The sequence below is a fragment of the Pogona vitticeps genome, chromosome 5 (genome assembly GCF_051106095.1).
Source record: "Pogona vitticeps strain Pit_001003342236 chromosome 5, PviZW2.1, whole genome shotgun sequence".
NCBI classification, from domain to species: Eukaryota; Metazoa; Chordata; class Lepidosauria; order Squamata; family Agamidae; genus Pogona; species Pogona vitticeps.
In genome coordinates, this window is record NC_135787.1 from 139,251,738 (window position 1) to 139,265,689 (window position 13,952).

A 13,952-nucleotide genomic window follows, 5' to 3' on the forward strand; every position below is an offset into this window, starting at 1 on the left:
ACAGAGTATTACCTGTAATTTATCATTATTCAAGTTGCAGGATATCTAAGATCCTTCCTTCCAGTCCATAAAAAAAACCCACATGAATTATTCTCAGTAATAAAGCTAAATCTATAGAACAGTTTATTTCCTAGAAATGGCAGAATGCTTTACAGGCATGCATTTCACTAAGGCATTGTTTACACACATATAAGGCGGCATGCTGTTTTTCATTTTTAAAATGCTGCAGACATTGCAGAAAAATTAAGTTCTTTTACATTTCTGCAGCCCTTTTTAGAAGTAAAATATATTTTTATCTTTTAAAGGGAAAGAAGGGTCCATATTTTTCTTCCACAAAAAAAAAGGTGTCAGAAAAACCACATACCAAAATTTAAAAACTCCAGCAACATCTATAGCCCTTCAGATGTTGCTGGAGTACACCGTCCTCGGGAACTTTCTCTCGGGAGTGGTTGGCTGAGTTGGCAAATCTCCCTACATTAGCTGAAAAATCATTGGGTTGGATCAAGGTGATTTCACAGGGTCTACACATTCTGTGATTACAACAGAACTTGAGCAAACCCTATTGAATTCTCTGAGTCTATATGAAGTAAGATTATACAGTACCTGGAGGCAACTCAACTACTGATAGGTTACAAGAGTGGAACATGTGCAACTTTTAATAAAGAGTGTGTTCTTTAAAATATTTGCATTGTTTATGGTCTGTATATGCAGTATTTTGAAAGCTACTGTACAAGACATCTGGCTAATGACTAGCTGTGCATTATTACTCAAATTATGGAAGTTGCTAAGTTGATGAAGGTCCTTTCTTAGAGATTGTACATTATTATCATAATAAAGGCAGAGTAAAAGAAAAACAGGAGAGGCTAAGTCTCAAACCTAGTATATTCTCAGACTCTGACAAAAAAGAAGAACCAAAACTACCTTGGAGGAAGCTGCCACCTTTGGACCTACTTTTGAGGACCCTGACACCCTACTCCCCACCCCAAATCGGCACAATTTCAGACTCATGTGCCTCTGTTTATCTTTAAAAGCATCTGAAACAGGACAATGTAGAGCAGAAACTGCATTTATTATACATGTCTTTTGAAAATGGCATGAGAGTAATGACAGGTAGTCAGGAAGTCTCACGCTTCAGACATGTCTTAAACTCTTATTAGAGTCAGCAATAAATGCACATATACTGTAAATGCAAATGCAGCCTGCACAAATGAAATGCAGATCCCCCTTATTTAGGAGCATCCAACTTTAGTTTTGGTCTGCAGTTACATCATAAATCATATACTTCTGCAAGAACATGTTTTGGGTGCTCCGATGTTGTAGCAAACCACCATAAAGAGTGAATTATACTGCTGACATTTTGTTTATAGCTATAACTGGAGGACCAAACACATAAAATACTGAGAATGCAAGGACCAAACAGAGTCAATTATTGCTGAATACAGCAAAAAGGAATGGGCGGGGGGGGGGCAGCGAAAGAGAATAGGAAATAACACTTGTCCCATAAATCCTAGACACTGATGGTATGTCACAGTTATCACTCCCATGTCATGTTTAAAAGACATATAATGCAAACACACTGCAATTTCCACCACACAGAAAACAATGCTTCAGTGGCTTCTACTGGCAAACAGAGACACATGAGTCCAAAATTCTGCTGACCCGGGGGGGGGGGGAAGTATTCCAAAGCTAGCCATTTTCTCAACTGGTGATTAAGAACTGGTCCTTGTGTTCCTGTTAGGCATCTTAGTTTACAATTCAGCTTGAAACCAATCTCTTACCTTTTTTACATTATACATCAAAATAACTCTTTTTGATGATCTTACCATGACAATCAATGGTTCTCAAAACAGCATCTTTATATGTGGAATATGATAAATTATTCAATTAATAATAATCAATTAACTGAATAATTAGAGTCTGCTTGTTATGACCACTTAGCAAGTTGTAAAAAGGGTGTACACTTAATAAGAAATTGCTTGTTTCCAATACACCTAGGTATGTTTAAATGTATATTCCTGAGATACACTGTTCATACACCAGGATGAACTCCACTGCTCCCATGACCCTTTCTCACTTTGATTTAGTTATGATTCCTGTTTTCATTTTAAGACCGCTAGCAGAAGTATTTTTGCAACCTTGTGATGTTTTGTACCATCAGAAAGATGGGGATAGATTAGTAAAAATAATCCATTGAGAGTGCATTCAGTTGACATGGAAGTTTTCTTTTACAAAAGTTATTACAACTATATTCCCTAATGCTACATAGCTTGTAGTGATTATATTATATACCAGTCAACTTCTGGAAATGGTTTGTTGAGTTTTGTGGCCTGCTTTCATGTCTTCTTGGAAGTATTCTATTAATTCTGCAGTTTAGTGAGAAGCATTAAGAGACATTCTTTTTCTCTTTTCTCTAAATTGCAGATTTGTTAAATGATGTGAATAACAATTTAGACATGGGCCCAAATCTTGTTGTTTAACATAGTAAATCACACTAAAGCAAGCCTGTTGAATCAACAGGGATTTGGTGAGTAAGCTGCTTCATAATTTCCATTGATTCAAATGGGCTTACTCCAACTGCTACTTACTTTAGCATGTAAGTTGCAGTTAGAGTACACCCATTTGAATCCATGGGACTTATGGAGGAGCTGACTTACTAAACCCCATTGATGCAATGGCCCTACTCTAGCACAATTTATTATGCTAAGCAACAAGATTTGGGTCATGTTATTAGCCTTATTAGAAACTGCAACATCAGCAGTACAGTACTTAGATGTATTTGCTTATCTTTTTTCTCAACAAATAAATACATTTAAAAAACAATGGTTGAAATTCTGTAGCTTAGCATGTCACAACTGGAATAGGCCCACTGAATCAATGGAACATATAGAAGACTCACAAAATTCCCACTAATTCAATGGGCTTACTCTAATTTCAACTTCCTATGCTAAACAAGAATATGAGGGGAAGTATTTCGTATTTCACATGTAACATTCCAAGTTTTACTAGGCAGTAAAGGTGGCTGACATCATGGAACTTTATTTTCTACACACCTATGCCATAACGCAAGCCATTTAGAGACTTGAATCTGGATGTGTGTGACAGCTCTGCCTATCTCATCAGAAGGTAGTATTTGTCTTGGAATCTTTATTTTCCAGAAATATAAATTCAGGGAGACTGTCCCTTCTGAATCAGAAAGCTTGAGGGGAGGGGGCATCTGGAGAGGAAAATATGTAATTCATTCTCCTGTAAAATTGGTTATTTGCTATTTCTGGACAATGATACCAAAAATTTGAGAGGATGTTGACATTTAGAATTATGGAAAATTATTCATCCTGTTCCTTTTGGTTTACGTAGACCATAACTGAACATATTGCAGCCTACACTGAACAAACTTCAATTTATAACATCTAAATAATTGTTTATAAAACTGAAAGTTCTATTTTGGCAGAGCTACATCTTGAAATAACTGCCCTCCCACTAACCTGCTAGTCCATGTAATGTCATTTATCAAAGCACCCAAGAATCTCAGTATTTCTAAGCATGCAATATTGCTGGTCAAATTGCTTCTCCCTTAAATGCAGTATTCCTACAAATTGTAAGTGCAGCATAATTTTGCCCCACAGGTAGCATTTTACAGTGGAATAAGAGACTTTTTAAAATGTATACTGAGTAAATATAGGGGGGAAATACATAAAACTGGAGGTTTTTACTCAGAAATCAGTAAAATGTAAAAATGATTACATGGTTATTATTGTTTATGTAATATACTTATTTCTTCTCTTTCTGCCTGAGACATTAGAAGCCTCTTTTTTAAAAATAATAATGCCTACAGCATAATAATTACACAGAGCTCATCTCTCAATACTTTTAATTATGTTTCATGGATACAAGTCATTTGTCTAACAGGAGCAGAGTAGGAAGCTAAACACATGTAAAGAGTGTGAAGAAGAGTACATCATTCCTTTCTACCAACCCAGTAAAACCATCCCACATTTTACACACATGGAAGAGGGTGCAATATTTGAATAGGATCTGTATGCAGCAAATTTAGGTCCACTTTGCTTGATTAGGTTAGGTCTGATTTTATCTAGAGATCTTGACTGCATCAACTGGGCTTTTCCACACTGCATTTTGTGCATGTAAATTCTATCTGAATGTACAATCCACATGGACATCTAACAATGCCAGATACAAGGGTAAATCACAGAAGTCCCCCACCCACAATGTTGCTTGGAATGACAGTACATCAAGATGGCACACAATTTTGAGACATGATAGCAAGATGTGTTAGCTCATAGCACTGCAAGTGGCTGCAAGTCAGCAGCAACTGTTTTGTTAAAAATAAGAAAACAATATTAATATGACAGTCCACCTCCACCTTCATTGCTTTTCTACCTGACAAAATATTTGCCCACCCTATCTGAAGAAACTGTTTTATGTTCTATGAATGGGATAATGAACATGAGAGGATTTTTGCAGCCCACTTCTAGATGGAATTATATGCTTAATCCCTCTTGTCCAATATCCACAATATTGTATGCAGCAAGAACAATTAAGCCCAGTTAAACCAGCTTAGTAACAGTGAAATAAATATATCTACAAGCCAAGAATGCACACTGGCTCGGACCCAAAGGTATATAAATATACCAGTTCGAGGATATCCACAAATGCCAAGTCCCATCAGAGGAGGGGGAGGAGCCTGTCATCATCCCCTCATATTTCTAGGGTCAAAGCAAGCTATAAGGTGCTTGCTTCCTGAGACCACCATAAAATGCTTTGCTCAAAGAGGTCAGAGGGTTGGGACAATTAAAGTACAGTGATTAGCACCTCTCTCCAGAACAGAAAACATGCTGTAACCTATATGGAACACTGTCTCAGCACCAGGAATTCTCTGTCAGAGACCCTGAACATTATTTAAACACAGATTTATAGCAATAAGAAATTAATTATGTGGCTCTCTTACTGACCTTCACATGACTCTCCACCAGGTGAAAACATGCCATTATCATGGTATCCATCCCTGCACTCACAGTGGTACCATCCGGGCAAGTTAATACAGGTGGCACGACTATCACATTGAACAAAGCCATCTGAGCATTCATCAATGTCTGTTCAACAACAACAAAAGGAAATAAAGCATATTTCCATTCAGACACCCATCATGAAATCACCACTTTGTTATTCATGGGAATACAAAAGAGACTTACCTTGTCATGACATAAAATATTACCAAGCAGAAGTATTTAAACCTCAAAGTCTAGTACTAAACACATTAAACAGAAACTGCATCTTAGCAAATCTCACAAAGATACGGAATGATAAATGAAATAGGACTTTAAGAATTAAACTGCTGTGAATGAAAGTTGCTTTAACAAGTTGTTTTTGTAATAACAACATTAAAACAAACAACAATAAAATATCAGAAACAACATTTCTAGTTCATCCACTGAAGATTGCTTGGTGTGTCATCTGTCCATGACAAATATGGGGGGGGGGGGACACCTGACTCTAGAAACAGCTATATTTTATTATCATTTGCCCAACTTACACCAGGCTGCCTCATGTAAACCAGGATTATCTACTTTTGTAGAATGTTAAGCCATAAAATCCAAACCCCCATTAGAGAGTCAATACTCCTAAGAACTATGTAAAAATCTACTGATCGTACTGAAGCAGTAGTCCAAAACATATCTTCAATATGCATTGCATTATTTGTTTTAATTAAAATGAGCACTTTTTTTCAAGCTGCAGCAAACCATTCGTCCAAATGATATTTTATTTTGCAAAAGCAAAGCTTCCAAAAAACAGAAGCCTTGTATCTGTATCAGATACCTGATGTTATTGGAAAATAAACAAAGGAGAGGAAATAAAGTATTTGGATAGAGCTTGTTAAAAGAATGAAGAAAAAAACAATGAACTAATACCGTAAGTTAGTTGTAGAAACAGAGGAGGATGAGTGGTTGATATACAAGAAGAAGGAGTAGTAGAAGGAGGCTGCATTTTACTATACTATGTGGAGGTACTTAATTTATCTTCTGTATCAACATTATTATTCTCAGTTATATGTACCAAACAAAGACATGTGTAGCTAATAACTTTTAAATGTGAAACCAGTAAAATAAATAGTATAAACTTCTGGTAGCATTTCAAAACATTTTTACTTTGTGTACTTAAATAACATATCCAAGGTGTTTTGGGGGAAATCTCCAGTATTATGAAGCAAACTCAAATCATACTGTAATTACATTCAAGGGCTCACATGGTTACTCCCAAATGCTTTGGATTCTGCAGGTGCAATGAAGAGGTAGGTACTGATATGCTTTAAAGGCTACCAAAGAAGATTTGCACCTATCCCTAGGCACCAATAAAGCAAGCTGTGTTACAGAATACAGTCACCTAGGAAGCTTTTCACAAATCTGAGCTCACCCTCCTCTCTGTAGCTGACCTCTACACACTCTCAAAAAGAAGCTGTACGCAGAAGACATGAAACAGTCTGGAAGATTAGAGAATGAAATCAATGAAAATTGTGTTGCTTGGGAAAAGAAGGATGTTACCATTAGACACAAGAACATATTCACACATATGCATGGAGAAGTATGGCAGGTCTATAGTTATAAACAGGGTGTGTGGCTTGGTCATTGTGGTGTTTCCATATACTTTCAGATATGTGATTAAAGGTTTCAATTACCTTGGTCATTAAAGGGCAGCTTTTTAAGAATGGTAAATAAAGAATCCCAACACCACAGCAAAAAATAACGACGTAGGGACAACGGAACATCCAGTGATAGTTGCAAAGGGAGCTACAGAGAGATGTCTAGTTTGTGTATTTAGAATGATTTTTTTTTTGTGTGGGCGGCATGCATTTGCTTTGGATAAATATGAACCAAACTACACCACTTCAGAAAAGTTTAGAACATATCCAAAGCAAAGTTGGTCCTGTCCTCTGAAGATGCCGTCCACAGATACTGATGAAATGTGAGGAAGAACAACCTTCAGAACATGGCCAAAGATCCCGAAAAACCCACAACAACCAAAGTTGGTGGCTTCCAAAGTCACCTGATCTGAGTTCTGCCCCACTGGAGATTCAGAAGAACTGAGGTTACAGTGTCTTGAATACAAGTGCTGGTCCTACTAAAACAGACCCATGGAATCATGTGCTGAATAATAATTAAATGTATGCAAGTCCTTCTGATGGGGGACTAGTAATTGAATTTTGACCAATGTGCAGAAATACTGTAAGTAATTCCCTATGCCCACAAGCTCTCTGTATAAAAAAAATGTGTTGGTGGAGATGTATATAAGCTTTCCGCAGATCATTATAGCTCCTATGAAATGAAATTATTACCCCAGGGATCTTCTACAAGCTCCAGTCATCCAAAGCCTGCCATTTTCTTGCTGGAAAGATCCGACTGTTACTGTGAAAGGCAGGAGTCTCATGCCTGGGCAAAGTTTTCTCTCAAGGTGCCAGGATGTTTGCCTGCCTTTCATAGTAGCAATCAGAACTTCCCAGCAAGAAAAGTGGGAGACATGTGCAAGGGCCATGGGCTTACGGGAGGAAGGCTATTTTTCAAGATGGTTCCACAATGGCAGCTAAAAGTAAGGAGGCAACAGGGGCAGTGAGAAGGGGTTGGAGGCCAGCATCTATCTATCTATCTATCTATCTATCTATCTATCTATCTATCTATCTATCTATCTATCTATCTATCTATCTATCTATCTATCTATCTATCTATCTATCTATCTATCTATCTATCTATCTATCTATCTATCTATCTATCTATCTATCTATCTATCTATCTATCTATCTATCTATCTATCTATCTATCTATCTATCTATCTATATTAGATTAAATTACAGACATAATTAATTTATATATTTAGGAGCATTTTCCTAACTAGTCTAAATGGCTGAGAGCTAGCTGAACAGAGCTATGCTGACAGTAGAATAGTTAGGGTTGTGATGATGTCAAAGCCTTCCAAGCCCATGGAAATTATTTAGGTCTACCCTTATTTTGGTCAGATTTTGTGCCTGTGTAATCTCCATTTACCTGGGTTGCACAAGGTTTGGATATGACATAACTTGTTTCCTTTTTCTTCTACCCCTTATTTACCTTTTTAAAAAATTATTCTATTGTCAGCAGATCCTAGCTTTCAGATCTCTCTGCCACCAGGTATCTAAGCAGCATAAGCAGATTCTGGCTCTAGATGGCCAGTTCTGTTGGCAGTGGTGGTTTCTACTTATTCCTAACTTTCTACAGCTGGCACAACTTACAGCTATTTGTTGATTCCCTGTTACAGCTAATGGAAATAGATAAAAGCCAAACTCTTATTGCTTAATGTAGTAAATCACAGCAGGAGAGGCCCATTAAATCAGCTGAATTTATGGAATATTTGACTTACCCAATCTCCATTGATCCAATAGGCCTATGTTAATACCATTCACTATGCCAAGCAACAAGATTTTGGTCCACATTCTGGATCTCCCAAGCAAGGACCTGAGGCAAAGATGGCACCCTCCACTCCCAAGTTGAATGAACGTCCCGGCTAAAGTGTTAAAGCAGGACCTAAACTCATCTTGCCTTGGATGCAGGCTCCAGCTTTTTATAGCTGCCATTTATTAACATGAGTTTCAAAATACTGAATGTTATTCTTCATGCTGTGGGATTGAATTCATTTGTTGGGAATAAAAGAGAAGGAAACACACAAGCTAGATCAAAATAACATTAATGAATTAAACAAATCCTACCTTCCTTTTCTCAGGAACGACCTACTTGTGAAGCTGCAAGCTTCCTAATTATGAATAGAGCATTGCAAGCAGAGACATTATGCATTTCAATGAGCTCTGTTGCTGATTATTCAGGGTGGTGGTTGTAAAGGACATGGTATGAATGACATGTCAGTATTGGTAAACTGACAGCCAAAATAACTATTCTTTATTTATTTGCCAACTAACTGGCAAACTAATATCACAAGAAATATTGCTTGGCAAAATGTGTTCACATATGCCAATAAAGAAAGAAATACTTTCCTCTTATTTCCTTACGTCGGAATGCAAAGTTGAGAAAAGGAGCTGTGTATGAAGGTCTGCCATGAATATGCTGATGGAAGAACTCTGCTGGTCTTTACAGAATGAACGATAGCCTGCCTGCAACCACTTCCACTGAAAATGCTTGCAGTCAGTGCTGAGCATTCATCTATTCCCCTAAGTGCAAGAATTCTGAGCTGGCTGCTGTAGCCCATTCTTTTAAGAGTGTAGCAGAACAGACGGGGCAACTCCTTGGCAGCTTCAGAGCCTCCCCTCATGTGGCCTGTCTCTCTCTGCAATGCTTGTTCCTATAACTCTCACAAGAGGTGCTGCCACAACCAAAAAAGAGACAAGGGTAGACAAAAGATGTGTACAAAGAGATAGACAGTCTAGTTGGGCAAATTTCACTGAGTCTTTCAGTGGTTGATGTCTGGTCTGTTCGGGTGAGATCTGGATACAGTGCAATTGTTTCTTTAAAAGCAACATAAAGTATTTTGCCCTCCCCCTGACACACACACACCCATGATAATTCTCTTGGTGGCCAGTTCACGATTGGTTATTGCCTGCGGTCATGTTTAAAAGCTAGGGGAAATGGCTGGGAGGTGTTTGGTCTGATGTGTCACTAAGATGTGGATAAGTGGTAAATTGAATTAGCTAAGCATGTGGTGCAGGGTGTGGGACTATATATAGATAGATATTCATTCATTTATTTAAAAACTTATATCCCACCTACTTTGGTATGTGTGCATCTTTGGAAGGAATGGGACTTTATGAGATGTCCCTCCCTTTAAACTCATACCTTATTAGCAGCATGCTGCTATTAGAATACTTATTAAGCAACATTGCACACTGTTACCTTACTACTAATCTGATTCATTAGCCTTCATGTAGTATCTTCCTTAATCCTTTTTCCAGTGAATCATTTAATGACAGTTTAATTGAAAGAGACTTGATTGAGTGACCAGGAATTCATTGGAAGTTTTGCCTAAAGCATGACAAGTAGCAAACTTCTATAATACACAATGTAGCACTACACCAGTGAAATAATGGAAAGTTAAATCCTACAGAGCAATTGCCTCTTTTCCAAAATAATGGGAGTCTTTTTAATGTTCAGACAATCCCAACAAAGAACATGAGGACACAATAGAGTATTGTGCAAAGTATGTTCTTTGTTAACAGGAAGGTAGTGACATCTGAAAGCAAGCAGGCAAAACTAGAATATCTCTGTGTTGCTGGGAGCCAATTTATAGAACCCAGAATGAACAATCTCTTATTCAGTGTGCATAACAAGCTTATACTGTCTGTATATCCCGAACAGCCCCCGCTAGTTGGCTTTGGAGAAGATTCCTGCTTCATTATAACAATTCCTGTATGAATAATGAATTCTATACCCATTTTACCATGCCAGTTCAAAACAGCTGCATATTTTCAGAGAAACTTTTCCAAATTGTGGATGGGGGGAAAAATTATAAACAGGAATTTCCTATAGTTATGCTTGGGGGATGTGATATTTGTAAATTAGAATGCAGATTGACCTGATCTCTATCATATCTTGGAAAAATGATTTTCCTGGTATATTCAGATGAAAAAACTGAGAAGCACATGAATAAAAACTCTTTTCTCCCATCTTATTTATTTATTTGTTTGTTTGTTTGTTTGTTTGATTTATATCCCACCCATCAATATTTGCTGATACGGAAAACAGTTTTGTTTTAGAGAATCAGCTAAGGACGAATCTTAGGGGTGTGTGCTGTTCCTGCAAATCAGAAAGTAGAGGTTTTTGAAAAATTCTCTCTGAGTCAGCATCTAAATATAGTAGCACAGAGTTATCAATTAGTCTGTTTCTTTAATGAGCAATGACGCAGTCAATGGCACACATCCTAGAAGAAAATATACCTATTACCCATTTTCAAACTCTTCAAGCATGCATACAATTCATCATACCTAATTAGGTACTCTGAATTATCATCTTCAATGGTTACAAATGTCATATCTTCTGAGGGTATTGGCTGCCTAATGGGAAACTGTCATAGACTGGGTTGTTAGCAGAACTGTGATTGATCAATTTCTGACAACAAAGAAATGTTAAGAGGGTCACATGGTGAAGCATTCACTGGAAAATCCCTTTCATAATGTTTCTGTCTAATTCTGGAGTACTGCCACAACCACGCATGAAATAACATGACTGAATTTCCTTTTGCTGGCATTTAGCAGGATCTATAGGGGTGTGCAAAAATCAATGGGGGATTAGGAGTGTGGAAAATTACATACTTGAAGAATTAATGAACTATAATTCTGTACTACATTCTCAATCACATTTTGCTTCTTTTTTCATTAATGGAACTAAATTAGTTTTCTATGAACAGGATACTTAAAAAAACATACAATAGGCTATTGCAAGGACACAAAAGGCATGAGACCTTATAAAAATAAGTTTGCTCATTTTGCTCTTTCACACAACTTGACAGCCAGAAATATTGCAGAGAAGCAATATTGTTAATTCAACCTGTTGAAGCAGTTTGCAAATGATTTGCTGTAGCTAATCTCCTACTCTTTGTTAGAGATTGATGCTTTAAGATAATTTATTGCTAGGCTCTAGCTCACAGCAATACAAGAAAAGAATATCCCCAGTGCTTTCCAGAAAAATCTAGGGAAATGTTTCTTATGATGATCTTGTCACTTCCTTCCTTCCTTCCTTCCATGGGTGCCCTTTGCCAGAGAGCAGGAAGATGCTTACGTTCAGAACTTAGAAAATGTACAAAAACCTTCCCTTTGTCCATTTTATTTCTTTTGAGAAGAACAATTTGTGGTTTTCTGTATGTATATTGGATTCCCTCTCCCATCAGCAGTAACCACTGGCTATGCTATCTAGAGATGATGGAAGCTGCAGACCATGAAGATCTTTGAAGGGCCATAAGTATCCCACTCCAGATCTAAGAATAGTGAGCAAAGGGAGAGAAATATTTCAGAACAGATACTTTCTTCTAAGGTTAGACAGATTAAGTATGATCAGTCAGCCATCTGGCAAATTTCTTTGAGATGTAACATCTTAAATGGTGGATTGGAACTTGGGAGAACCAGGTTTCCACTTACCCTTGAAACTCACTGGGTGATCTTAGCCAGTCTCTCTCTCCCCCAAAAATAAAATGATAGTGTGAGAATGAAATAGGCAGTACATCAATTTATGCTCATTGGAGGAAAGTGGAATAAAAATGTAACGATTGATTAGGAGAATGGTTGGTTGGTTGGTTGAAGGATCCTAAAAATAGGAGAAAGTTGATGGGGGATTTTGGAATAGTTCCAGGAGATATGGTGAGAGATAAGCTGCAGTGCCAACTCCTCTTCTTACAGTTCAATTGCAAAAAGTCATAATTTTGTTGTGGCCTCTCATGGCAATGGTACTAGAAGTAGCAGGAACTACAGTAGCAGAAGCTTTTCTCAGTAGGCACCCAGAGCCATACCTTTCCTCTACACCAGTGGTCCCCAACCTTGGACCTCCAGATGTTCTTGGACTTCAACTCCCAGAAATCCTGGCAAGCAGAGGTGGTGGTGAAGGCTTCTGGGAGTTGTAATCCAAGAACATCTGGAGGCCCAAGATTGGGGAGCACTGCTCTACACCTCACTAAAAGAAAGTGATGTGGTATGTTCCCTTTCTGCAGTCAGCTGGGGAGAGTGGATGATTGCCTGCCAACCACCATAGGATGCTCCATGGCTACCACTGCTAACATAGCTGGCTGAATTTTTTTCTCTGTCTTTCATTTATCTTCACAGGAAGATAAAGAAAACAGTTCAATGCTGGATTTTTCCAAAGCAAACAGTCCTGAAATCAGTTAAAAACAATTTCACCCCAACCTAGAACTTGACAAAATACACCCCTTCTTCAATAATCAGCTGTAAATTGAGTAGTGAATTTAAAGGATCATTGCATTTCATCTCTGATGTAGAACTGTGAAGAGTCATTTACAAAACTTCCACCAGCTAGCTACCCCATTCACCAGCCGGTGTGCACTGCTAATTTCCTGCTCTTTGTGCAACTGTCCAGGCTCAATAGGAGCACAAGCTTCAATTCTCTGCCTCCTCCAGCAGCTGCCCACTCAGACAAGGAGGCAGGGAATGAAGCAAGTTATGCCCATCTCTATTATCATATTTTAAAATAATTGTACAATGCCCAGAGAGTCTCTTTAATAGGCATCTTACAAATACAACAACAGACAAAATGGAATATATTTCCATCTACACAGCGAGGCACAGATGCATGGAAACACTTTCCTCCCTTTGCATAGCTACCTCTGATCTGAAAAAAAAACCCTGCCAACCCTGCAATGAAAACCATCTACCCAAGTCAATTTCTGTTCACAGCGCTCCCTTTTTGGATCTAGGTATAAGGATATTATTTAATACTGATTAATTCTATCCTATGAATAATGTGATACATTTTATTTTTATTTACCTATGGAAGATTATACATTTGTGAATCTATATAGGAGGTGGTTTAGTGATAACTGTATACATATTCCTTATGCTCTGTATAAACACTGTTGCCATCCTTCTAATGAAAAATGGAAAGGGGGGAGGGAAGGGCAAATTATAAGGATGGCTATTGCCATTATACATTTCCTGTAATCATATAATGGACCATAATTCATTCATGAAATAACTTACAGTGAATTATGAAGGTCATTCTTTATTCTCTTCAATAGTGGAAAGAAATTATATTTTAATATATTGCTGAGCTGTTGTATCAATGTTTCATTTATGTCACACTATGTATTTAACAACTAAGGGTTAATCCGGTCCTCTCTAGAAGAGCACCTGGAAAGTTTCATAGGGTATAACAGAGTCCTGTTGCCTCCCACCTTCTGATTTTACTTAGCAGCACACCAGTCAGTTAACTATTCATTTTATGTAAAAAATTTATATACTACCC

The 13,952-nt window shown here is 37.6% G+C and overlaps 1 protein-coding gene across 2 annotated transcripts in view; it reads right to left on the reverse strand.

Moving 5' to 3' along the window:
* NELL2 (neural EGFL like 2) overlaps window positions 1–13,952 on the reverse strand; it is a 140,987-nt gene that overhangs the window by 11,514 nt on the left and 115,521 nt on the right. For both annotated transcript variants that reach the window (XM_020795538.3, XM_073000446.2), the window contains exon 16: window positions 4,968–5,108. In XM_020795538.3, coding sequence (XP_020651197.3) covers window positions 4,968–5,108 — 141 coding nt within the window. The remainder of the gene's footprint in view (window positions 1–4,967; window positions 5,109–13,952) is intronic.